Genomic DNA, 26,633 nt, shown 5'->3' on the forward strand with positions numbered 1-26,633 from the left:
TAATGACCTACGTAAGGCAGGGCTGTGTAGCAGAAGGTACACTGGGATTTACTGGTAGATTTAAAGTATATCAGCAAGGATTTCTATCTCCCAATTGTTTAACAATGGCAGCAAAAAAGTGGATTGCTCCCCAACTATACTACTGAAATAAGGAAAACTGGAGGGTGGAGAGTGGGAACGGGATAATGGGATGGGTTTTTTTTTTGCAGATGTACTGTGAACTCATTTCAGTTCTGGTACTCAAAACAAATTCCTGAGCTCATAATTATGTAATTCTTAGTGGGGGTTTTTTGTTTTTTGTTTTTTTTTGCACCTGTCTGGTAGAATCTGATGGATAAAATAAAGAAGGTTTGTTTCCACCTTCAGCCTAAACAACCTCTTCCAAAAGCAGCTACAGGAGAATTAACATACCCGAGGTTGTTTTTGGGTTTTTTTAACTCTCAGGTTTGTTAACCATATGTGCTTTAGAAATTATAGGTAGACCACTTCTGCCTCCAATTCTGAAGAAGGATATAAAATATCCATGCTGAGTAAGACCCACTGGGAAGTTTCCATTGAACTGGATCAGAGATGCCTAGCTTGCCAGAGAATGCTCACAATATTGTATTGGAAAACAGCCATTTGCCCACCAGTGCCAAAATCTACCAGCTGCCACTGGTAGAGGTAGCATCAATCTGTCTTGTTTGTCAAACTATTGAATGTGCGGTGCTGCCCACTGTACATTTAAAACACTTTCAACGCACATGACTTTCCCCCCAAAGAATCCTAAGGAACTGTAGTTACTCCCTCACAGAGTTGTAATTCCCAGCATCCTGGACAAATTATAGTTCTCAGGATTATTTGGGGGAAGTAATGTGCTTTAAATGTGTGCTGGATGTGATATAAATGTATAGTTTGGATCTGTCCTCAGTGTGGTGTTGACAATAGAGTGCTGTAAAAAGTGCTTGCTCTTGGCCACTGATGTTACTTGGGGCTCTAGTGACAACATCGATCTACAGACATACTCAGATTGTATGTGGCAAAGTTACATTTTGCTATTCTTGATCGGTGGGGGCAGTTTCTGATAAAGGAAGAAATGTGTAAACCAGACTGAGTTTCAGCAGAACTCTGTAGAATGGTTGTAAAGGAAGTCCTGTCCATATTTGAGTCTTCCTGTGTGCATTTCAAATGTGAATTTATCACAAGTGATGTTGAGAGAAGTACATTTGTATTTGTACAAAGTCTTCATCGAGGCCTGTCTTATTTATTTCACCAGGAGCTCTGACAGTGCTTTAAATGCCAACAATTTCACAGCCTATCAAATAATTATTAAGGAAGAGAGGAAGTAACATTTGCAGCGGTGCCTTCCTAAGGAGCGGGGGTGGTGTTAGTGAGGTTGCATGTGAAAATCTAACCCGCAGCTCCAAGAAGATGCCGGCATTAAGGTGCATAGATTTTTAACCCATAATGAGGCTACAGCGAAACAGCCAGATCAGATGCAGATTCCACCTCCTGAATTGTCAACATTTGAAAGCTTGGAGAAAGGAGAAATAAGACTAATAAGCACATCCCAAATAACGTATCTGAAGAAGTGTGCATGCACACGAAAGCTCATACCAATAACAAACTTAGTTGGTCTCTAGGATGCTACTGGAAGGATTTTTTTTATTTTGTTTCGACTATGGCAGACCAACATGGCTACCTACCTGTAACCCAAATAACTTGTTAGAACTGTTGGGTATTGTGTTTGTATTTGTGAAACATACATATGGTATGTGTGGTGGATTTACATTCAGGTGTATGAGTGATAGTGCTGGTAACACAGCATATTGCTTTGCTTGTGAAAGATGAATACATTTGCATTGTTCACATTGTTTGTGGCAAATTCATTGCAGCAGAGCAATGGCAGTGCTACTGGTGGCTATAGCTGTGATTTAGGAACACCGGAAACTAACTTATGCTGGGTCAGTCTATTTGTCATTTAGCTCCGTGTTATACACATTGATTGGCAACTGCTCTTCAGGATTTCAGACAAGGAGCAATATCCCTACCTGGAACTGCCAAGGATTGAGCTTGAGACCTTTTGCAAGCAAAACAGATGCTGTGCTATTGAGCTATGACCCATCACTGATTGGGCAGGTTCATTCACCTGTGGTCTAATAAATGGACCTGTGTGCATAAAGGAGAGGTGCTAGTACGAAGTTATTTCTCCCCCTTCTTGCAGAGTGTGCAGCTTAATTTCTAAAGAGGGGTTGGGGGAAGGCTTCCAACAAAAGATTATAAATACATTAAAACATCAGTCATTAAAAACTTCCCTAAACAGGGCTGCCTTCAGATGTCTTCTAAATGTCAGGTGGTTGTTTATTTCCTGATGGGAGGGTGTTCCACAGCGTGGGTGCCACTACCGAGAAGGCCCTGTGCCTGGTTCCCTGTAACCTCACTTCTCGCAGTGAGAGAACCGCCATAAGGCCCTAGGCATTGGACCTCACTGTCCGGGCTGAATGATGGGGGTGGAGATGCTCCTTCAGGTATACTGGACCGAGGCCATTTAGGGCGTTAAAGGTCAGCACCAACACTTTGAATTGTACTCGGAAACGTACTGGGAGCCAGTGTAGGCCTTTCAAGACCGGTGTTATGTGGTCTCGGCCTTTTAAATTATGCCTTTTAACCCTAACCACTGGTGTTGTAGAAAATATGTGCTACTCAGGAGGGAGAAACTCTCTGCGCATGTAAAGAGAATTATTGTTGTTCAATATTATTACCTTGGGGAGGGGAGGACTCAACCCTGCTGAGCCCTGTTTCAAATTAAGTCGTCCTCTTTATGTGTAAGGGGTAGTAATTAAGTCCTCCTTATGCGCAGGGGTTACTAATTAAGCCCTCTTTCTGCCTAGGAGGTCGTGGCAAAAGGTGGCGCGTGCCTACAGCTCACCTAAGCCTATGCTGTCTGGGTGAAGAGGTATTCGAAGCAGGAAGAGACTATGGTGAATGTGGGTGGGGGGCTGCCTGCCTGCCTGCCACCGCCACCCGGAAGGTGGGCGCCATCCCGTGTCCTTTGTATTCGCTGAGGAATGTGTGTGATCTGTAATCCTTGTCATCGTCGCCGTCGTCCCCCCCCCCCCGGTCCCTTTCCTTGTCTTTAATTCCTCCGCGGATCGGTCCTTAGCAGTGTACCTTTAAGCCGGCGGGGGCTGGCAGAAAACAATGGCTGCCGCCGCCATGTGTGAACACATGCTAGGGAGAGTTGGGGTGGGGTAGGGGAAGAAAGCGAGTTAAGTGCTGGCGTGCCTCTCTGAGGTGGTCCGAGTACATAACCTGACCGTAAACATTGCTTTCGCCATTAAATAAGGGCGCGGGGGCGTCGGGGCAGAGCCAGCTTCTACTCTCTCATGTCCCTTCCTCGCCCACGTGTGGGTGGGCGCGTGTCTGAGTGAGGCATCGCGCGTGAGGGCAGAGTTGCCCTTCTCCCTGCTCGGTTGGAAGCGGGCGGGGACGCCGACACGCCGACATGCGTGGACTGGGAAGCAGACGGCTGTCGTCCTGGATGCAGGCAATGCGTGGCTGAATGTGTGTGCTTTTGTGCCAGCAACACCCGGTAGCGGCGATTCCCGCCCGTCCTTTCCCGCGGCCCCTTCGCTGCCCCAGCCCTGCCTCTCGCTCCCACCCACCACCCGCCTTCCTTCCCCATTCCCCGCCTTTCCCCGGCTGCGCTCCTAGAGGCTGCCGCCAGGGCAGAGCAATACAAGAGCAGGCGGGGCCGGGGGCGGGCGGAGGCGGAGGCGGCTTGCCGTGGGATGAGCCTGGCTTCTGGGAGGCGGTATAAAAGCGTCGGCGCCTTTCCCTGCCGCGCTGCAACGTACTCGGATCTTAGCTGCAGCGTTCCCGGTTTCTCCCGCGCTGCTCTCGGCTTGAGCTCTGCGGCCCCTGCCTTGGTCTATGGTGCTTCCCGGAGCCCCCGGCACCGTCATGTCGCGCTCGGAGGAGGTGCATCGGATCACCGAGAATGTCTACAAGGTAAGATCTGAGCGTCCGGAGCTCTCGGGGGGTGCGGGGGAGGTCAGCGTTGCATTCCGTTGCACTGCACTGTTTGCTTCTGGAGCAGCCTTTCATCTTCCGAGCCTCTTCCTTTCCCTCTCCCTGCTCCCCCTTCAGCTGCACCGGGACTCCCCGTTTTGCGCACACCTTCCCCCTGCCGCTGGCTGGTAGCGGGGCTGGCGCTGCATGCCAGCTTTGCTTTGTGTGCCTTGCCGAGTGGCACTCACCTGTTGCAAGATATTGTAGCTTTCCTCGCTTCCTCCCTCTTCTCACCTACATTTCTTTTCTCTTCTCTTTCCCCAACCCCAATCGAATTTCTAGTTATTTCATTTATCCTGGGGATGCACCAGGTGTTTCTAACCCTCCTTTTCTTTTGCCCTGGAAACAAATGATTTTAAAACACCTGGCTTGCATAACAAGAGTGCCTTGGTTGCCGCCTTCTGTATCCGTCCAAGTGTGGAGATAGTCCTCTTTATACTGATCGTTTTGTAACTACGGGAAGCTCCTTCCCCCGCCGCCCCAATCCTGTCTCGAACTCCTTAATTTAATACTGCTTTCCTCTGAGGTTATAAGGTGGAGATGGCTAGAATATCATACTTCCTAAGGCGAGAGAGTTTTGTAAAGCACTTGGTGAGAAGTGTGTGTTGTACACTTCCCCGGAGAAAAAGAGCCCCAAATAGGAGAGTCATTTATTTAAAAAAAAAAACAAAAAAGCAAAAACAAAAAAGCAAACCAGCAACTTTTCTCCTAACCCCCTTTTTTTCAAAATGAGTTTGTTTTTAGTACAGTACTGGATTTGTTTCAAAAGAATCCCTGTTTGTAGGGCAAATACCAGTATCTTAACTTATTATTCCGACTGGCTAATGCTAGTTAGATTGGCCTGAAGCAGTAATTTGCTTTCTCTTTGTCAATTATTATTATGAAAGTACTGTTTATTCATTTTTAAATAAGGTTCCTTCCCTCCCATGCTAACATGTTTGGCCTATCCCCCCCCCCCTTCTTGCTTTCTAAATAGGGGAAACAAATTGGTTTTGTTCTAAAATGGGTATAGGAAGATGTCTTATGTAAGGGCAGAGCTGACAGGTGACTTGTGTGTAGGAGTCTTTTTTTAAAAAAAAGAATTAACTTTTTTCTCTTATATGTAAACCTGGTCTCCTATATTAGATTCTTGGCAGTTCCTATCCTGGGCAAGGGTAATTCACAAAGGATAATTCACAAAATAATCCTATACACAATCCTTGACTTACTTGGAAGTCGGTCCTACTCATTTCAGTGTTAGTCATGCCAAGGTAAATGTGCGCAGGATTGCAGCCTGTAACAGAGGAAAGAGAATAGATGAGAATGGAGAAGAAATCAGGATTATCTTCCCCTGAGTACAGGTATATGTGTTTTGTACGGCTTAAAAATTTTAAGTGCATCTTCAGACATGATCTTTCCATTAATTCTAGAGAGATCCATCGATTTGCTAGGGTGTCTTTAACTCTGAAACTGTTGGGTTCTTCTGAATTTGGAGACTTGTAGTTCTTTGCAGCTGTTCATGGCTTTCTAAGTAGATATTCTAAGGCTTCTGTTGAATAGTTTTAATTATAAATGTTCCTTTGCTAAACTACTTCTCTGCTAGGTCAAATCAGCGTGGTATATTAGATGGAGGCAGGTGGTACCTAAATAAACTGTTTCTTGCTTTAAATAATGTCACACTTTCCTTTTTATCCTAAGATTTAATCTCCTGGCTCATGTAAAATGTTTGAGTCTGTTTAAGTAAACGAAGAACAATAGAAAGAAAGAACTACTTGAGTTAAAGGGGCCCTGGATTGATAGAGGCCCTTAACGTACGTGTATGTGTCTCTGTGTGTGTTATTTTCAGATATTGTCATACAAAATTGGCCAATATTATGTTCACTTATGCTGGGATAATATCTAGTTAAATATCATGCCATTCAAAAGCACGTGTCCCTCAGTAAACACACACCAGTTACTTGATAATTTCTGGGCAGTTGTTCAAAATCTGCTGTCCCAAGGCATATGTACATGGTGTTCTGTTTTTTTTAAAAAAATAAAATAGTAGAGGTGCTGTTGCACAGTGCAAGCCTGATTTCCCCAATGCCTATGCCACACGTAAATGTTCTCCCACCTGCACATATTTCAGATGCAGGAATTGTCACCTATGAGTACAGATGGTGTTGTTGATGTAGTGCTTCTGGCATCATATCATCTGGAACAAGAAGTGTACCTCCTGTGTTGCGCATGGAGCATGGAGTATTGGAATTTCTAATGTAAATATTTGATCCTGTCCCCTTGCTCCCAATGGCACCCAGAGACAATGGAGCAGTTTCCGTTTTGTCATAAAGGCTCAAAGGGGGGCTGAAGCTGACCTATATCAGATTCCATGTTTGTCTTGAGAGTGGCTAATTTGGGCCAATTTTTATATGCTTTGAAATACCCTTGGCCTTTGTTTTTAAGTTAGGCACACTTCCACAAGCAACCTTATTGTTATGACCGTAATTAGTTCTATGGCTGTGGTTCTGTTGGGGATTAGTGAAGCTCTGAAATATTTCCCCTCTCCCTATCTTTTGAGTTTGACAGCTAACTGAAAATATTATTCTGCTGTAAGAACGAGGGTAAATTAAAATGGTTCTGCTCCACTAGGCCTTATGAGCAACTCTTAATAAAGTCTTGCTAACTTGAGAATGTAATGCGGGCTCTCATGCATTAAACTAGAGCCAGTTGCACTATTGTCTGGGGTCAGTCTCTGCAGTCTCTGTTCCTCTCTTTAAATGATTACAACATTAAGTTATCTGTGAAAAGCATGAAGTGCCTCAATTATTAGGCTCGCACCATTTAATCTTGCAGGATGTCTTAAAGCTGCCTTTCTTGTCATTTTTCTCTCTCTTGTGCCCCACCTTTGTGCATTGCTTGATATATGAGAGCCATCCTTAGCCACTGAAAATTATTTATTTGTTGAGAGAGCGAATCCATCTCCCACTCATTTTCCCCTTCCCCTCGCACATTATTATTGTTATGAACAGGCTGATAAATTTCTTTGTTTCATAGATTAATCAGGATCCAAACAGCCATGGAAGTAATCCTCTCAGACTGTCCCAAGCTGCATGGCAAAGTGCCTTTGAAACTGGGGGTGGGGGCGGGAATTTCGAAAGCTGCTTGTGATATGGAAACTGTTCAAAGAAGAATGGCCAATGCATGGACCTAAGCAGCTCTTTGGATGGGATGAAATTCTACTTTTACAGCCATAGGCATGCGGTATATACATCCCCTCGTCCATAAAGAGTCTGATGATAGCTATGGGATCTGCCAATGGCTTACATTGGAGATGATGGAGGGGGTGGACCTATAACCCTCCATATCCCATTAGCCCCAGCTAGCATGGCCAATGGCTGGGGATGATGGGTGTTGAAGTCCACCAACACCTGAAGGGTCACAGATTTTCCAACCCTGGCTTACTGGAGGACTGGTCTAGCTACAGAGAGCTCTGTGTGATATTGGGAATGAACCTTTTGTTTGTTTAGGAGTCTGGAACCGCAGCACAATTATGTGTCACTGCTGCTTTGCAGCTAGTGAGGCAAAAGAGGGGTGTTTCTGCCTCACTTGCCAAGTACAGAATATTGTGTTTGTTCTTAACTCAAATCTATCTAATACTAGGCTGCCACATCTGTATCTTGAAGAGTCAAGAATCCTTCTTTAATTATAGGAAAAATTAGTTGGATATGCTTGCTGTAAACTTCAAAATGCTTGTCTCCCGGCACAAGTACTGTTAACAACCATCCACATGCTGTCCTTTTTTTATACTAGCAACCAAAGTGTGTCATTACACTTGACTAGTGTAGTTTCTGCTGAAAAACAGCCCCATTATGCATTTCACAAGTTGTTTTCATTGGTAGGATCTGGTCACTTCACACTCCATGGCAATAGTTGTGATAATTCAATTGTATTGTCAGCACTGGTAGCGTTGAGCCTGGAGCTGAGAGACCCAGTTGCAAACCAAACACAAACGCATTTATGTAGTAATGTTTATTAAAAACAGCTGTAGACAACTACATGGTATATGGTAGATGGACAGAAGAGAGGTAAGCACTATGGCAATGCCTACGACAACTAGGAAGGCTATGCAAATACCACAGATATTCTCTGAACTACACAGAGCATGAGGTTACATCCCTCTGGACATGCTGGAAGGAGCTCTCTTTTGGGCAGTTACCACTTGTTCATTAATTTCTCTAACTTTATGAACACATCTTCACAAGTGACCTCACTGTTGTCCGTGGTTTGTGTCCTCTTACAACACATTTCCTCTTGGCTCCCTTTCATGGGCAACTAATTTTCAAAAGAACTTCAGTGGATGTTACCTTTGGGTGTATCCCTGTGTTAATGATGATAGATGGTAATTTAGCATTTGTAAAGTGTGTTTAAAGTATTTAGACCTGTTTGTCATAGCTGCGTAATTCTTGGCAAGTGTACAGTAGGCCAACACTATAAGTCACAAATTGCTGGTGGGTAAAAGCTGAGTTTAAGAGACGTTTACCCAAGAACAAGATTTGAACTAGGGATTTTCCAAATCAGACTTACTCATTATACTGCACCAGTGGGTCTCTTGATGCAGTACTACATGATGCGTGCATAGCCTTGGATTCCCTGTTAGTTTGCATGGCCAGTTGTTAGTAGAAGGGACATAGGTGAGGCATTCTGTACAAGAGGAGAATACGGGAGACACTATGCAATACTTACTACTGTTGGGGTGTGAATAGATGCTAGGAGAAGATATATTTATTAGATGTTACCCTTCCTTCCTCACGTTTGCAAGTTCAACAGGGTGCCATCCCTTTGCATCTTAAAAGGGAAGCTAAGATAGGTTAGTTTTTAGCCTTTTAGTTTAAGTAATCCAGGATGCTTTAAGGCAGACTGGATTTCCCCCTTTTCTCCCCCTGAAAACAACAATTACACAAACAAGTATTGTAAAAAGTAAAAATAACATTTACACACAGTGCAAGTGTTCTTTGTTGAAGAGTAACAGATACAGCAGCTTTGTTCAGGCAGGCTTAAAATGGTAATTCGGTTACAAAGACGCACTTAAGTCTATCTTAAAATGTAGACTGGGCGTGTAGCTCAGACTTAGCAGTTGCTCTCGCATTGCTGGCAGAGCTGAAGGAGATGAAGAGGAAGAGGGGGTGCCCAGGGAGGTAGGAGAATATATAGCTATGTCCTCCCCCTCTAGCAAGTTTATAGAAAAACTTTTGTGAACTTCAGCTCCTATCATGTGCCTTATTTAGCAAAACATGAGTTGTTGGTTTGACTGCATTTTAAATATTCCACCATTACATTTCAGAAGGTTCAGTAAACATATAAGGGGCTAAATGTGGATCAGTTACATGATTACATAGATCTTCTCCTAACCCTGTCTGTAACAGCTCACAATGGCATTTGTGGCCAGGATGATTATTTTCTAATGTATAGCAGGCTAATTCTGAAGCAACACCTCTTTGTTCTCTTGTGCCTTAATGGGGACATGTTTTAAATTTAATCAAACCCCTGCTGCTGCTTGCTGAAACATTTTTAGTCCCAGTTACATAAAAAACGGTTAAGCTTGTGTTGGAGATCATGTTGGCAGACTCTTCACTTGCGGTCTGAATGAATGGTCTCTTGTTGAAAGATTGCCCTAATAAGTGAGCTGGGGCAAGTTGGGTGACTTGAAGATTGTGAGTGCTTAAGCTAAGCGAACAGGAAGAGAAATGTAGCTGAACAAGTAAACTGGATTCGGCCCGTCCTCTGAAATAATAAAACACCGGGGCCTCTGAGGGCCATTGCTTCTGAATTATAGTCGCTGCTGTTAAAGTTGTTGTCTTTTGAAGAGCTGTGCTAATGGCATGTTTGCAGCAAAGGTAACAATTTCTCTGGGAGTTCAGGAACAGGGCTATTGTGATCTTTCTTGTCCTTGTCGTGTTGGCAAGGACTGGAATTATTTCAGATGCAGATTTCTAAGAATTATTTGCCTCCCTTTATTCTATCTTTGTACTGGGATCAGAGGGGCGAATTGCCTACAGCTTCTCTACCACAAATAATAAAAAAGGGAAACCTAGGCAGGGCCATTGTATGGAAGAAGAACTCCATCACCTTTCAATCTCTGTTGGGCTTGGATTGCAGGGACTTCAATCCTGTGCATGTTTACATTTTAGTAAGACCCACTGAATTCAGTGGGGCTGATTCCCAAGTAGACGTTCACTGGATTGTGCCATCAGAGAATTCACATCACTCTTCCAGTGTACAAGATTCTTTTGAACAATTAAATTGGATGTGGTTGAAATGACAGCAGATTTCACAAATAAGGTTCTAACCTATTAAGTAAAGCTAATGAATTTGTAGCACTGTGTATAGTGATTAGTGCTACAAATGAAAGGATCTTTCGCAGTGTTTGAAATGATCTAGGCCTAGCTAACTATTGACCAGTGAGCTTGACATCGATACCAGGAAAAGTCCTAGAACAGATAATTAAAAAGCCGGTCTGTGAACACTTAGAAAAGGATGCTGTCATTACTAAGACCCAGCATGGGTTTCACAAACTGGGTTTGGCCAGTTAACCAGCTTCAAATCCACCTAAGAGTGCTCACTAATGGTTCCTCAACATCCTAGAAAAAAGTGACACAAGGGATGCCACAAGGTTCTGTCCTGAGCTTATTGTTGTTCAACATCTTTATAAACAACTTTGATGATGGTATTGAGCAGATGCTCAACAAATCTGCAGGTGACACCAAACTGGGTCCCACAATTTAAGAAGGGTATTGACATGCTGGAAGGGCATTCAGAGGAGGGCAACCAAGATGATCAAGGGTCTGGAAACCAAACCTTATGAGGAACAGTTGAGGGAGTTGGGTATGTTTAGCCTGGTAAACATGATAGTCATCTTCAAATATCTAAAGGGCTGTCACATGGAGGATGGAGCAAGCACCTGCTCCAGAACCTAGGACCCAAACCAATGGATCCAAATTACAAGCAATGAGATTCTGACTAAACATCAGAAAGAACTTTCTGACAGTAAGAACTGCTCAACAGTGGCATGGACTCCGTCGGGAGGTGGTTGACTCTCCTTCCGTGGAGGTTTTTAAGCAGAGGTTGGATGGCCATCTATCATGGATGCTTTAGCTGAGATTCCTGCATTGCAGGGGTTGGACCAGATCACTCTTAGGGTACCTTCCAACTCTACAATTTAGGTATACAGTAACACCCATCCAAAATATTCTCCCTTAGCCCAATGTTCAGTTTTAGTTTCTTCCAGGCTGTTAAAGATGGGGACATACCAATTGTTGCTTCTGCTCTGTCATTAGCCATACATGGTACTTTACAGAGTAATGTAATGTACATGGGAGGAATTCAGTGTAGCACTTTGACCATTGTTCCATCAGTGCAAGCTTTTCTGTTTGCCAGATGGAATGACCCACCCTCTCTTCTCTCTTGCATGCTTTTCTTTGGGTTTTCCCCACTCTCTCAGAGGCAGTTTGGGCAGGGAATGTAGGCAGGGACAGTTCCCCTTTTGTAGTTTTGGTTACAGTTAGGAATGGAAGTTAAAAGGTTAAGCAAAATACTTAACAGAAGAAGGGGAGGTCTGAGCTGGAATCAACAGCATCCTTCCATCATTTTTTTTCTTCTAGTTGTTGATATTTCTCTGAAATCATCAGATTTACAGTTTGAAAGGCAATGTCTACAACCATCTGCTGTTCATGATCGTATACACTTTGGAAGTTTACAGCATGCCTGAAACATAGCTGATAGAACATTGAGTGTAATGCACTGAGGGTCAAATCCATGAACTTGTTTGTACTGTAACACAGTGATTGGACTTCAGCCAATAATAGGGGGCTGTTGAAATGCTCAGGTTTGGCTTACTGTGTGAAAGTCCTGTTTGCTTTCTTCTTCTGCTATTTATGCATGTTAAGTACAGGAACAGATTTCAACAAAAGATGATGAATTTGGTGCAGTAACATGGCAGATGATAATTATAAAAAGCAAAGACACTTTCCGTTCTTAGTCCATATTGGTTAGGAAGATCAAAAGAAACCCCAGTCTTTTGTAATATTGCACCTCGTAATATGTGCAAGTTTTGGGGTATAAGGTAATAGTTCCACACCTTTTGTCTGAACTCCAGTTGTTGGGGTTTTTTTGGTTTTTTTGGAGAATAATGCAAATGGCTCCAGGATTTGGCACAATTTTATTTCCGCTTCAAAGCTAAGAATAGCCATCCAGCCATGAAATAGAGCATGTGAGAAACTCATTCAAGACCATTATTTTGTTTGGTGTCTTTGTTTGGTGTCCATGGTTCCATGGCACCCTGATATATTTGCCGCCAAATATTCAAACTAAAGGATGTCTTGACTTACATTGTTCTGCCTAGTGTGTGAGCAATTATATGCATAGAGATTTGTCTTTGTTTCTCATGCTATAGCTGTTCTGCTACTTTAAAAATAAATAATTCAAATCTGTTTAAACTGGAAAGTAGGAAACCTGTGGCCCTCCACATATTGTTGGACACTAATTCTCATATTTGCCTCTGCTAGCATCGGTGTATCTGTCACCCAAAGCAGTTAATCAGCTCTGGCCAAACTATGTCCTTTATGTAATTCCTTTAAAAAAGGTTCTTAAGATAATACAGGCAAATATAAGGAGGAGTTGGTGTTCTTCTCCAGAGTGCATGCTCTCTGAAGTTTAATGACGACTTAAAAAGCTATGTTTATCTAATTGCAAAAGGTGGTAAAGATGGAATTTGCTACCAGTTCTTATGTGATGGTATTCCAGTTTTTTTCTGAATGAGATTCACACGTTCATGTCATATGTTTGTCAGGGAATTAAAAAGAGTTAAAAATAAACCCTGCATTTTGTAATCCATTGACACTTTGTGAATGCTGTTTGTTATGTTCTAATGAGAGCTCTTCTCTTTCTGGGTGTGTTAGATATGTGGCCGGGACCTGTTGCGGGTGTGCCATAGTGTAGGTTTTATAAGAGCAGAGAGTGAATAACTACTGACACTTCTGAGGTAAAGACTGGAAATCAGGAAGGAAGCAGCGGGTGATATTCAATTATGTTTTCTTCAAAGCAGACCCATTGAAATTAATGAATCTAACTTTGGGCATATCCACACCTCCGTTTGCCTTGCTGCCAAATTAGACCAAGCAGCAACTGGGTTTTCAGAGGATTGCCATTTGTTCCAATTTTGCACTAAAGAGTGTGTTTTCTCGGGGGAAAGCAGTGGGGCAAAGGCAGAACTGCTCAGACCTGTGCCTAGAAAGCATGTGACAAAGTGGAAAATCACTTGGACCCGTACTTTCTAGGCAAGGGACAAGCGAAAATGTAGACGAGCCCTTAGTTAAATCCATTAACTTCTCATTAATTTCAATGGGTCTACCTTTAGTTAAAACCTAGTTGAATACTACCCAATATTTTGATCTTAAAGAGAAAGCCATTTTCCCCAACTGCATAGTCATCTATAGGACTCCTTTGTGGAACATCTTTTCTTCTGGTTGGAAATCACCATAAGCTTTAGTGAGTATGGTTTCAGTCAGAAAGACTAACAGATCCAACTTATGCAAGCCATAAGGGTGATCCTAACTTCTACAGGAAGTAGGAACAGAATGTGCAGCTTGCCAGATGGAAAGTTCTCTTCTAAGCTTGTTAGATTGGCAGTGAATTTGTCTGTTTCCGGTAATCTGTTGCATTTCATCTTGCTCTTGGCTTTCCATTTATCATGATAGCATTTGGTCGTGGTATGCCTTCTAGGGTTGATTGCTTCACTTGGATAGCTGCGTTCAGAAATCCATGGTATGGCAAGGATACCTAGATGGTCTCTTCATACAGTAATCTTTCTATATTGAGTGACATCAGCTCGATTTTTATCAATAGCTGATCATTCTAGAGAGGGAAGACAATCTTGTGTAAATGGTGTAATGTGGGATCTTTCAGCAGTTCTCCTGACCCTTTGCTCTGAAGTCTGTTTAATCTAGCAAGATCTAGCGTATATCACCCCCTTTTCTCGCCCCCCCAACAGTGGTCCTATTAAGACCTTGGTGGAATCAATTCATGGACCTTAGCATGGGTCTCCAGGATCAGGAATGCTAGAGAGAACAGAAGGTTTGACTCTATCTCTATTAGAGTTTTTGGCTACTGTTATTCTTTTATGCTCTCCAAACTCTTCATGTGTTCTGTTTGATTTGGCTTAGCCAGTACTGTGCTATGCTCCTCCATCAAATACACCTATATGTTCTTTCTCTTGTGTTCCAATGATAAGTTGCAGAAGCAAAAGTTAAATGTTGTACATGGATGGAAGAAAAGGCACTTCTACATACAGTATATTTGATTGTTGCCTTTGGTGTGGTTTGGAGCATATTCCCAAAATGACAAAGGCCCATGTTGACTCCTGGTCTACTGGTCTCGCTTCTCCCATGTAGTGCTCACTAAGGTTGGCGGTTCGAATCCCCGCGACCGGGTGAGCTCCCGTTGTTCGGTCCCTGCTCCTGCCAACCTAGCAGTTGCAAGTAGATAAATAGGTACCACTCCGGTGGGAAGGTAAACGGCGTTTCCGTGCGCTGCTCTGGCTTTGCCAGAAGCGGCTTAGTCATGCTGGCCACATGACCTGGAAAAACTGTCTGTGGAAGCGGACAAACGGCGGCTCCCTCAGCCTGTAAAGCGAGATGAGCGCCGCAACCCCAGACTCGTCCGCGACTGGACTTAATTGTCAGGGGTCCCTTTACCTTTAACTATGCTGTAGCTGAACCTGGTATTCTAAGGAAGGCTACAGCAATACCTAGCTGCCTTCCCTCCTCTGTTGGGGATGCAGTTAGGAAACCAGCTGCTTTCTGCAGCACGTATCATTGCACATATCAGATGAGCTTCAGCTTTCTGCTTCCGCATGGTAGTCTTTCCTAAGCCACCCTTCTTAAAACGGCTCTGATTCTAGAGAACTGCGATTACCAGAGCTCTCCCTCAGAATGATTACACTTAATGAGATAGTGGAAGGAGCTGTCAGCCTCCCCTTCACCACTGCTGCCACCACAATTGGCTTGCCTACACATGTGGAATAATTACAGGGGGAGATGGAGAAAGCTTGGCACCTACCGCCAACGTAATCCCACCTCCCCCTCTACTGTGACTCATCCTGGTGGACTTCTTTGTAACGGAACAGATAGCATTGTGGCACCGATAGGAGTCTTATCACCTCTGCTGGTGCTTTCTGAAAATTTGCATCTGCAGCGCATCAGAAATGTACACCAAGGAGAGATGCGAATTCGTCATCCTATTCACAATGTTTAAAAGTGTACTGGAGTTTTGTGTGAGTATAATCACAACATTGGGGGTTATATATTATGTATACCCAGAATTAAGAGTAGGAAAATGACCCCCACCCTTCATAATAAGTTTGTAATTTAATGGTCTGTTCAGGGAGCTATATCTCAGCTTTGCCATTATTGGAAACTTCTACCCAGTTTGACTTTGAAAATAAGACATTTTCACGTGTTAAGAGCAGTGGGCTGCTTCATCCTGGCATTTATTTGGAAAAAACCTTCATCTTTCCACTTAATCTTTCTTTGCTTTGGATGAGTGTAGCCAGAATTCCTGATCATGACTTGCTGCACATCAGATGCAGTAAATGTCAGCCCAAGCAAAACAGCTGATTGCCTTATTATCTCAAAGTCCAGAGGGAAGAAGAGAGATTCTTTTTCAAATGAAGCTAAATTAGAACGGTGGGTGGCTGTCACATCCTGGCAGCTAGAGGGGGATATGCAGGTTGACAGAAGAGAGCCCGCCCCTGCCCCCAGGCTATAGTTATGCCACTTTGTATATGTCATGCTTTATGATCACCCCTTCATGCCTCTGGCTGAAACTGTGCTCATCCCAGGAAATGTTATGCAAATATAATGGCTGAGGATGGTTGGGGTGAAAAAGGGTATGGCTGCATCACTAGGAATGCCACATTCTGTGTTGTGATATGGTCCACTTTGCATTTTGGCTTAATTATCTGCTAACAAATTTTTGCTCGGTGTTTTGCTTGTACTAAAATGGATGGATGAGGACTGACAAAAGTCAATCCACTAATCCTGGGATGAGGAGCCCAAGGCTCTCCAGTTATTCCTGGAATCATAAAATCCTGGATTTGTAGAGAAGGAATCATCAAATGGTAGAGTTGGAAGGGACCCTGAAAGTTATCAGTTGAACTCCCTGCTGCAATACAAGAATATTTTGCTCAACATGGGGCTCAAACACACAAAACCCTCCTCCAAAGCAGGAATTCCACGGCCCACACAGCTTGATTTCTGGTGGCATTATGGCACTGGTTGATTTGCTGGTGGGCAGCTCTGCCTGCTTGTGACACTTGGCTGTGAGGATTGGTCAGGATAAGAATCTGGCCCACTGGTCAAATCCAGTTCCCCACCCCTATTGCAGTCTTCCGCTGTAGAGTTGCTGAAAGATGTTCTAGGCCAGCTGCCGTTTGGAGGAGAAAGCTGGTCAAGGTGGGCCTTTGGCCTGATCCAGCCAGGTGGGCACTCCTTTGGTCTGCATCCAACCACCATTAGTCCCAGCCAACATAGATTATGGTCAAGAATGATGGGAGTTGTAGTCTAGCAGCATCTAGACAGCCACGGGTTTCCCATTCCTGTACTAATACATTTCAATACTTCTTTTCCTTTCTCCCATAGGAAAGAATTGGGATCCATGATGTGGGTTTATCTCCGCCCATCTCATCACTGGCAGAAAGTCTTTTTTAAAAAAAACAAAAAACTTTGAGGATTGTGGCGATCACACAGGACGTTTAACGGTCTATTGATCCCTGTGCCACCACTGTGCTCGCTTCCCCGCTGCCACCAACCAGTTACTCTCTGGGTCCAGTCAGTTGTTAAAAGTGAACCAAAAAAAAAGTTTATTTTACAAACATTAACAAGTTTATGGTTTCTCAGATAATATTCCTGTCAGTATCTTAACTTTAGTTTCTTTACCGGCCTATACCTTCCTACTGATTATCTGAACTGTTTGACTGACTCCTCTTAACAAATTCTCTCTCTCTCACACCAGACTAGCCCAACCCACAGACTTCTCCTCTCTGTCTCTTCTAACTCCAGACTATCTTCTCAACAACTCTAACTCTCTAAAAAAACCTCTGTGCTTAAACCTTATACACAGTTAACACTGCCCCCTGGGTTCCCATTGGTTAGTCATTTTGCAATTAGTTAACCCTTTTGCTATGAACCCAGTATGATGCCACACACATAGGAGGGCAAACGCCACAAGGATACTTCAGGGGAGAGACAAGCCTCTTGTTGCAGTTCCATTCCTTGCCTTCACCAAGGATCTCTTGCCTGCTCTAGGCACGGCAAAAGAAAAAGGCGGGAACACCATCTTGGGAGGGATTTTTCTTTCCCCAGGGATGCCTCCAGTTACCTCTGAGTGGAAATGCCTGGCTAGGACAGGCTTTGAGCTTGCCTGCGGCCACCACAGCACCCCTTCCCCCGCTTGCCACAGACCCATCAGGGTCCTTCAGCCGCGGGGGCTGGGGGCGGGCCTCAGGAAAGTGCTTACCTCCACATCCTAGTTTACTTAGCCAATCACCAATTTCTGCATTTTGCATACCAGAGCAATCATCAGTACACCTGTCTGGCTTTGGGATTGGCCCAATGTCTGAGAACGTTCTCAAAAGTGTTGATAACTGTGGCAGCCCCATCTACGGAAGAAGGAGAAGTGAATGTTGGTACTTACCGTGGTAAGTTCCTTCTCTGTAGGGAGAATTGGGATCTGGGCGTCCCAGGTGCGGCTGTGTGCATGGGGGAGGCTATCGGACGCTGAATCTGAGGGTTGCCTAGAGGACTATGAGACTTCCCCCCCCTAAGGTTCAGGGGCCTCCTATCTTTCCTTCCCAGCTTTTCTTGCCTTCTCACCCCATATCAGGTTTATTTCCCTTCTCCCCTTGACTTGTGCTAGTTAAAGGGGCCAGAAAGAACCTTTCCTTTCATGTAGTGAACAGAGGGGGCATGTTCCTTTGAAATCACTGTGTTCCTCTCCTATTCCTTAGTTGTTATTGTATGACTATACAGTTACGGTACTTGTTTAAGCATGAGTTGATCTGGAGGAAGGAGCTTGTCTCTCCCCTGAAGTATCCTCAAAGGTGTTTTTTTAAGGACTTTGTGTCAGTGGTGAGATGAGCAGAAACAAACCCACATCCTGGGTCCCAATTCTCCCTACAGAGAAAGAACTTACCACGGTAAGTACTAACGTTCGCTTCACTGAAAGTTGCCTTATGGCCACTTTCTGTAATTCTTTGAATGTATTACATGGTTCATTACCTGCAGAAGAGGTAAAAGGCAGAATCGTCTCTGGACTTAACAAAGCACTTCAGCTTAACAAGAAACTTTCTGGGAGCATGGCACCTGTGGAAAAATTAAGGTGTAGCTAGACTGGCTTCCAGCATGATAGTGGTAGTGTAAATACCAGTAATAAGCCATGAGAAAAATAATAAGTCCCCAGGAACAAACCACAATATACCTGTGATGATTAAAACAGGGGAACACACAAGGTACAGTGCCTCTGCTTGGGGAAAGTTAAAAAGCATGCACTTCATTATACCAATTTCTCATGTCTAGTCCAAGTTGCCTGCTTTCTGTGGTTGTGATTTTTGGGGTGTGGGGAGTAGGGGAGGACTGGGGAATTCAGTATGGAGATCTACCCATGCTTTGTGGTAGCCCATGTGCTTTGCATTCAGAACACTCCTAGGTCCAATCCCTGGCAACTCCAGTTCAAAGGATTAAGTTGCAGATGTTGTGCGGAAGACTTCATTCTTTATTTTCTGTGAAACACAGGGCGGGTGGGCTCTGTGATAATGTTTTAGCTTTTAGTGGAGCCATGGATTTGGTGACCTGGAAGGTGAGTTCCAGTCCTCTTATCCAGTAGCGACCAGTCCTTTAGATAATTACAACTAAGCGAAACCAATTGCATGTTTGCTTCTCGCAAAGGCAGTTGGTGACAACATATTCTAAGGAGTTGGGGCAGGATCTCTGAAACAAAGCAGTGTACCAACGAGTAGTGATAGTCTGAACACTCCCAAGAGGCTTCTTCTATTATGCAACATCTGTACCAGATGGTGAGACTTGGCAATGCATAGATACCAGCATTCTCCCGAGTTATGTAACTCTGTCTACATCCTCCTAAGTTGGTTAGTGTTGCTACAGGCAAGAACAAAGGGAGTCCTTTCTGAGCCCTCTTATTGCTGTCAAACTGGACTTGACCTTAAGCAGCAATTAAGTTTCTCCTCTGTGGAAAGACTCATCCCTCTGAAACTGGGATGTGGTGTTTTGAACTCAAGGGGTTGGGAGTGACCGATGTAAACAGCAATATGTTTGAGCAATAAATATTAATAACGAGGTGGAGTTCTGAATCAGGATCAACCAGTTCAGACGCTGGAACTCTTTATACCATGGAATTTGGAAACTGCCAAAATGTAGCTCTCACTTCAGAGGTTTCCAAAGGCTTTTGCTTTCGCACAAGCAGGCCCCCTTCTATGGCATTCCTGAGCATTGTTAATCCTCTGACTAGTAAGCAGATAAGCAAAAATGTCAGTTGCTTGGAATAAAGATTGCATTGTTTAAGTTTGAAGCAGGTTTCTTACCTCTTTGTACTTGTCACATTGTCAGGCATCATGGAGCTTAAACCAGGAAACCTGAAGATCTGGTTTTCAGCGGAGTACCCTGCTAGGGACAGTTCTCAGGAAGCGTTACGGGACAGAATGCTCCTTCTCGATCCTGGTAGTTGGATGATGCCAGAGAGACAATCCCATGCTACTGCCCTTTATTTAACTTCTAAGGTTGCATTCCTCAGCCTCAACAAGTCTTGGCCTTCCATGTTCTCTCGTTCAGCTTCCTTCAATCATCATTCCTTCTGGCCCTCTCCACCGGCCTTCTGATTGCCTGGTTCCCCGTCATTTCACTTCTCACAATGAGATGACCACCAGAAGGCCCTTGGAGCTGGACCTCAGTGTCTGGGCTGAAGACACTCCTTCAAGTATAAGAGTCCTAATGGCAAAAGTACTAAGAAAGGGTGAAAACCTTCCAAGGCGTTGGGTCTTTGGAAAGGTAGCCTGCTTTAGTAGCTCTGCAAGATCAATGAGCTTGACTTGCTCATTTACCTAACAGGTGGGGCCTGCAAAAAAAAAAAAAAAAGTGTGGAGTGCTGCTCCATTATAATTTCCCTTCCTCTGGCTTTCTTCTAACAGCCGGTCAATGTTCTGTGCCCAGTGATCATTCTCAGTCCTCATTGAAGGGGATTTTTATTTTTTATTTTTTTTAAAAAAAACCCTTTTAAATGCTGCCGATACCTTTCTCTTGTTTGTGTGGATAGTGCCATTTTGGCTGTATAAAGATAGGCACTCAGACAATGGCTTTAACCAGTGTTTGCTACTGAGCTAGAAAGGACAATAAAGCATATCTTTCTATCTATTTGTCTCAAGGAAAGAACACAAAGACATAGTTCTGGGTCCACTAAAAATGGTTTAGCAGACAGACATTGCTACGTCTGAAGTGTGAGCAAGTTGCTTTGGGTCTGTGAAATATGAATTTTATTATATATTATCTTTCTGAACCTTGTTATGATTAAAGCAACAGGGGCTGTAGAGTACATGCAGTGTGTGCTCTTACCTTCATTTGTTTTGGAATTTGTTTTGCTGACATCATTCAGATTTACTTTTAACTAAGTGTGCTTGGTACTGAAACCTTTGTACTCTACTGCTAAGCCACTTTGGGAAGCTTTGCCTCACTTTTAGTGCTGGGGTGTAAACTGATGGTTGAAGTGAGCCACTGGTGGGATCTTAAGTGCTTTAGGTTCCCATTAACACTCTGTTACGCTGACCTAACACCTGCTGATCATTGTCTTAGCACTCCCATCTATAGAACTTCCATGACCTACTGATGTGTCCGGGTTTCAGCTCTTTGGAATTAATTTTTTTGCTGCTATAATAGCATTTTTTCCATCTGATGAGTTTAATCTGAGCCAACTTTGGTGACAAGATTTTCACTGGAATGTGTGACACAGCAAATAAAGCACCTTAGAGCATGTTCAAAGTGCCTTTATTCTACTGGTTAAGTAATGACAGGCAGTTCTATACTGTATGGGTTTAGGAGCAAATATTCCAAGGCCCAGGGATCTTCAGGTAAGCTCCGAAGATCTTGTTTTTAGAAATTAATTGCCACATTCATTTTAACCAGTTCTGCACTTCAGGGTGAGATTACTGTTTTGCAGTAACAACAGTTTGCATGCAGCGAGTAAATGTTTGTCTTGCCAGCTTGATTAAGCAACTGCCATAGGCCATGGGCTTTTGGAGTAGCCCTTGAAAGATGATGGATGATTTCTCCACACTGAAAACACTGGTTTCCTTTTTTAAAAACAGAGAAACCTTGACATTGTATCTGCTGTTGGGTGTGTGTGTGTCTCCTGTTCACAGTATTCCAATCTTTATCTGCACTAGACTAGAATTGCTAATGTTTCTATTGTTAATCGCTTTGGCATGTTTCATGGGAAGTGATTTATAAATGAAATAAATAATAAGAGTTCTGGAGGCTTGGTTCTCTCTGCAAAAATGCTAGCATTCCCTCCTCTTGTCAAAATGAAAAAATGAGATTCTTTGGATTCCAGAGCCTGTATTTGATTGGGAGTGTTCGAGACAGGTGGTATCCCAAACGCTGGTATGTGCATATTCAAACTGAGCTCTAAAACGTCAGTTTGGTAAAACTTATTTGTTCTTGATATTTGCAGCGATGCAAAATGGGGAAACCCTGTCCGCACTACAGAGTCATATATAGAACTGAATTCTAGGAAGTGTCTGCCAGTACCAGAGAGAGACTGTCACACAGGAAATGAGAAGAAAAAGAAACACGAACAGAATAAAGCAAAATTGATGGGGTTCCCCCCCTGCAACAATTGCAAAACATGCAGATTGATGCAGAAAGGAGGCGAATCAAAGCCACAGGTGACTGCTATAGGCTGAATAAGGCAGTGTTTTTGAAGTAAATACAAAAATTTAAGATGACGATGATTACAGCAGCATAATGTTTATGTACTGCTGATTGTAAGGAAAAAAAACTTGAAGTGGTTTAATATGAGAAAAGTTTCAATATTTGATGTAGCTGGAGGAAATTCTGGCTCTCCATTAGGCTATGGAACTGTCACTTACCTGAACATTACATAGGCTGTCAACCAATTAGGCCCAGGAAATAAAAAAACAACTGGGGGGGGGAGCTGTTTTTCTTCCACTCTTCTCTCCCCCCCTTCTCTAGGCAAAAGAATAAGCATTATTGCAGCATATAATGTTGCAAAGGGTATGCAGACTAATTTAAAGAATCTAGGGGAAGTAAAATAAGAACGAGAAGCTGGTCATATAAGTGTATACTGCTTCATATCAGAAGGGGAAAGCGGAAGAGGCTTCTGTTTGTTTTCCTGTTGCTCATGCCATAGCTACAATTTATTTGTTTATATTCTGAGATGGTTATCAACAATGTTTGTTAGTTGCTTTTCCCCCACAAAAGTGACTCAAAGCAACTTACAGAAATGAACAGTAAAAAAACCAGACTGGTAACATGTATTAAAGACACACACACACACACACACACACACAGATGTACTTAAACATACAATGGCCCACATTTTTAAGGACTGAAACTGCACAACTTACACACAGCTTCTGCAAACCTTTTAATGTAATAAAAGTTGCAGAGAAAGGTAATGGCGTACAGCTGGTCTGCTGAACGGCTACTGTAACCTTAACACAATAAGCGGAGACATCTTGTGCCCACAAAAACGTACTTGGTTTGCAGGGCATGGTGCACTAACCATGGCTGTGCAGGCTCCCATAGAGGAGATTGTAGTCACTTTGCTCCTCATCTGCCCTTTTTATTGCTGTGGCATGCTAAGCTAAGCCTTGGTTTGGCTTAACTGTATCATCCAAACCTAGGCTTGTGGTTAGGCGCTCTCCTCAATAGCTGCTAGTTGTAGCCAGGGAGAGCTTAACTGTGAGCTTGGGTTCAGATGGCATGCTAAGGCAAACCTTGGCTTAGCTCTGCTGCTCCCAGTCCTTTTTGCTCCTAATGCAAAGTGATTTCATAGTCCTTCTAAGTCAGGGGTCATCAACCTTTTTCAGCCATGGGCTGTTCCACCGTCCCTCAGACCGTGTGGTGGGCCGGACTATATTTTTTTGGGGGAAATGAACGAATTCCTATGCCCCACAAATAACCCAGAGATGCATTTTAAATAAAAACACACATTCTACTCATGTAAAACACGCTGATTCCTGGACAGTCCGTGGGCCGGATTGAGAAGGCAATTGGGCTGCATCCGGCCTGCGGGCCTTAGGTTGCCTTCCCCTGTTCTAAGTCATAGTTTGACTTACCATGTTGTGTGAACCAGACCATTAAGTAGAATGTAGGTAAAACTGATGCAGCTGTCGGGTGTGCATTGCATACAAGAAAACAACTTAATCAGGGGAGTGTAGAAATAATGCAGCTTTTTAAAAAGTGGTGCTTTGAGGAGAAGGAAGTGAGGATCTGAAAGAGAGAGTTGTAAGCTAGGATAAATGATCCGTGAGGTTCAGCCAAATTAGCATTTGAAGGAACTAGGGTGTCTGTGAAAGCCTATTTTAAAACAGGATATGCACCACCCTGGGCTCCCTGAAGGAAGTGTGGGATATGCATGTGATAAATGCTCTGAGAATATGTCACTTTGTCTTAATACCAAAATGACATCACAGAAAATACCCGCTGCAAATCTGTGCCTGCGCTGGCCAGAGCTGCCTTCATCTCTCCCTTATTAGAGATTAGACTGTACATTGCTGTTTGTTCCAGCTGACGCAGGAAACCGCGCTCCATTGTCAAGTGGTGCCTAGGGCCAAGGAAGGGGCAGCCTATGGCCAGTGGTGGACCTTGGGGTCTCAAATTTCAGCGGCGCCTGTGCAATTACAAAATTTAGCACCCCCTTCCTCTTGTCTTCCATTCTACATCATAGTTGTGGTGTCTGGTGCAATCAAACTGGTTGAGGGACGTGGGTGGCGCTGTGGGTAAAACCTCAGCGCCTAGGACTTGCCGATCATCAGGTCGGCGGTTCGAATCCCCGCGGCGGGGTGCGCTCCTGTTGCTCGGTCCCAGCGCCTGCCAACCTAGCAGTTCGAAAGCACCCCCGGGTGCAAGTAGATAAATAGGGACCGCTTACTAGCGGGAAGGTAAACGGCGTTTCTGTGTGTTGCGCTGGCTCGCCAGATGCAGCTTGTCACGCTGGCCACGTGACCCGGAAGTGTCTGCGGACAGCTCTGGCTCCTGGCCTATAGAGTGAGATGAGTGCACAACCCTAGAGTCTGTCAAGACTGGCCCGTACGGGCAGGGGTATCTTTACCTTTACCTCCTCTTGCCTTCCATTCTACATCATAGTTGTGGTGTCTGGTGCAATCAAACTGGTTGAGCTTCCCTAAATCTGCCTCTGCTGTGGCCGTCCAGATGTTGTTGGGCTCCAGTACCCATCAGATCCAGCTAGCATGGATGATGGGAGCTTGTAGTCCAGCAACAGCTGATGGGACACAAGGATTTCCATCCCTGAACTCAAGGCTTGTTTTCAACCCTCTTCCATGCATATCCAGGAATAGCTTTGGCCAACCTGGTGGCCGCAACTCCCACCAAAACATCTGGAGGGAGTACCAAGTTGGTGAAGGCTGGCCAAGAATATATAAAACACACACACACAAACCAGCATGATACATACAGTGTGTAGGATTTTTTCACAGGTATAGGGTTGCTATATGTCCTCTTTTTCCAGGACATGTCCTCTTTTTCATGGGTATGTAAAATGAGAATCGTCATAATGATCCATAGTTAAAAGTAGAAGTTGGCAAATGCGTCCTCTTCTTTGCTCTTCAAAATATGGCAGCCCTAAGTCCAGCTAGAAGACCATCTGAAATTACTGGGTTGACAGCTTTCAGAGAGAAACATTTTCTACTTGTCTCTTCCCTCCTTTGGTTTCATTAATAAAACAGTACTTGGAGGGCCTGCAGGTTGGAGTTATGGTTTTTTAATTAGTTCCTGTCTGCTTGAGTCCCTGTGCAAAGCTGAGATGGGCTGTCCTCAAATTCTTTCTCCCTTAAACTTTCTCAAATGACTTCCCCAAAACTAGCAGTCATTGTATTCCTCTAAGGTACTGGGGAAACTTTTATTCCCTCTGCTGTTCACTCTATTGCTTTTCATCTCTCTCAGCATAAAACTTTCCCCCGTTTCCTCTCCTGGAGCCCTCGTGTTTTGCATTAGTTTCAATTTTTTGGCAGCTGAATTAAAGCTGTAACAATCCCAAAGAGTTGAGCAGTAATGCCAGGGGGAATTTAGAGCAATGAAACGAAACCACAAAGCCCTTTCAACCTTTAGCTGCCAGGGGTTTTGTGTCGCTCCCCCTGCTTTCCCAAACTCTGCCTAGGCAGCACATAGAAAGCAAACAACTTGTGGGTGATGCTGATGGGGCAGAATTCAAGCAAGAATGCTGTTTGCTTTCATTAACCAGGCTTTTGCTGAACATAGGGCTTTGCTGTCCCATCCCGTGAATCTGAATGCATTCACTGGGTCAAGAAAAGTGGTGTTGAGGTCTTTGTCTTTTTAGATTGCGATCTTTGCTTCACACACTTATCGTGCAATCCTATACAAGTCTTCTCAGAAGTCTCTCTGGGTGGGAAGAATTCAACATCGTACTAAGGCGATCATTCCTTCAGTGCAAGCATTTCAGCTTGCTAGATGGAACGATTCTGCCTCTTCTCCTGCTGCACACTTTTCTGGAGGTTATCCTGACCCTTGGAGCCAGTTTTGGAGAGGTGGTTGAGAAGCTCAATTGTGCAAGTGTAAGTTCTTGCACTGAGCTTTCCCTGTCAGGAATTGTTAGGTGAATCCCTCCCAGTGAGTTCATTTGGGCTTATTCCCAGGTATATTGGTGTGGTGTAAGATTGCAGCTTAAAGCTTTTGAAACCTTGCAAAGTCTGCAGTCATAGGCATGTTCTGTACAATATACTACAGTGAAAGACCTGTTGAACTCAAATTCCAAAAAAATGTTTGGGAGCTCATTAGAAACTACAGAGGACTTTGCTGTCCTAAAGGTGTTAAAGGCCTTGTTCATAAAAACTATATAGCAGCCTTTGCCAACCTGTTTTGGAATATATCGTAATCCTCACCAGCCCCAGCCAGCATGTTAATATAAAACTGCCCAAAGATGTCATTACTTACTGAACCACAGAGCACTATGATAAATTACAGTTGTGATATTATTGCCATTATAGTTTGTCAAATTTACATCTTGTGTATGGCAAGTGAATGATATCAGCTCCACTCTGGCCACAATATATGCCAGAAGGTATTTATATGGTAGCTGTCACATTGAATCAAGGTTGCAGTTGTCCGTAATGGTTACATATTTGTAAATATTAGGAAAGGAGAAAGTGATTATGTCATCTAGTTATTTGCTGAGGTGATGGCAAATCCTGAGACATACTGCTGCAATTTTCATGGGTGCAACTATCTAGCAAAAAATAATCCCCCAATAGTGATTTCTGTACCTTTTTGAACTTGCATATTAAGGCT

General features: G+C 43.7%; 1 protein-coding gene across 4 annotated transcripts in view; it reads left to right on the top strand.

Annotated features, from left to right (window-relative positions):
* Nucleotides 1-3,757: 3,757 nt before the first annotated feature.
* Nucleotides 3,758-26,633, top strand: part of BAIAP2 (BAR/IMD domain containing adaptor protein 2) — a 137,401-nt gene continuing 114,525 nt past the window's right edge. For 2 of the 4 annotated variants that reach the window (XM_083598782.1, XM_083598783.1), the window contains exon 1: nucleotides 3,758-3,990. In XM_083598782.1, the coding sequence (XP_083454908.1) occupies nucleotides 3,913-3,990 (78 nt within the window). In that variant the 5' untranslated portion in view covers nucleotides 3,758-3,912. The remainder of the gene's footprint in view (nucleotides 3,991-26,633) is intronic. The other 2 variants (XM_083598784.1, XM_083598785.1) reach the window with 2 other exon arrangements.

This window comes from Podarcis filfolensis (assembly GCF_964270895.1).
Source record: "Podarcis filfolensis genome assembly, chromosome: 2".
Classification (NCBI taxonomy): Eukaryota; Metazoa; Chordata; class Lepidosauria; order Squamata; family Lacertidae; genus Podarcis; species Podarcis filfolensis.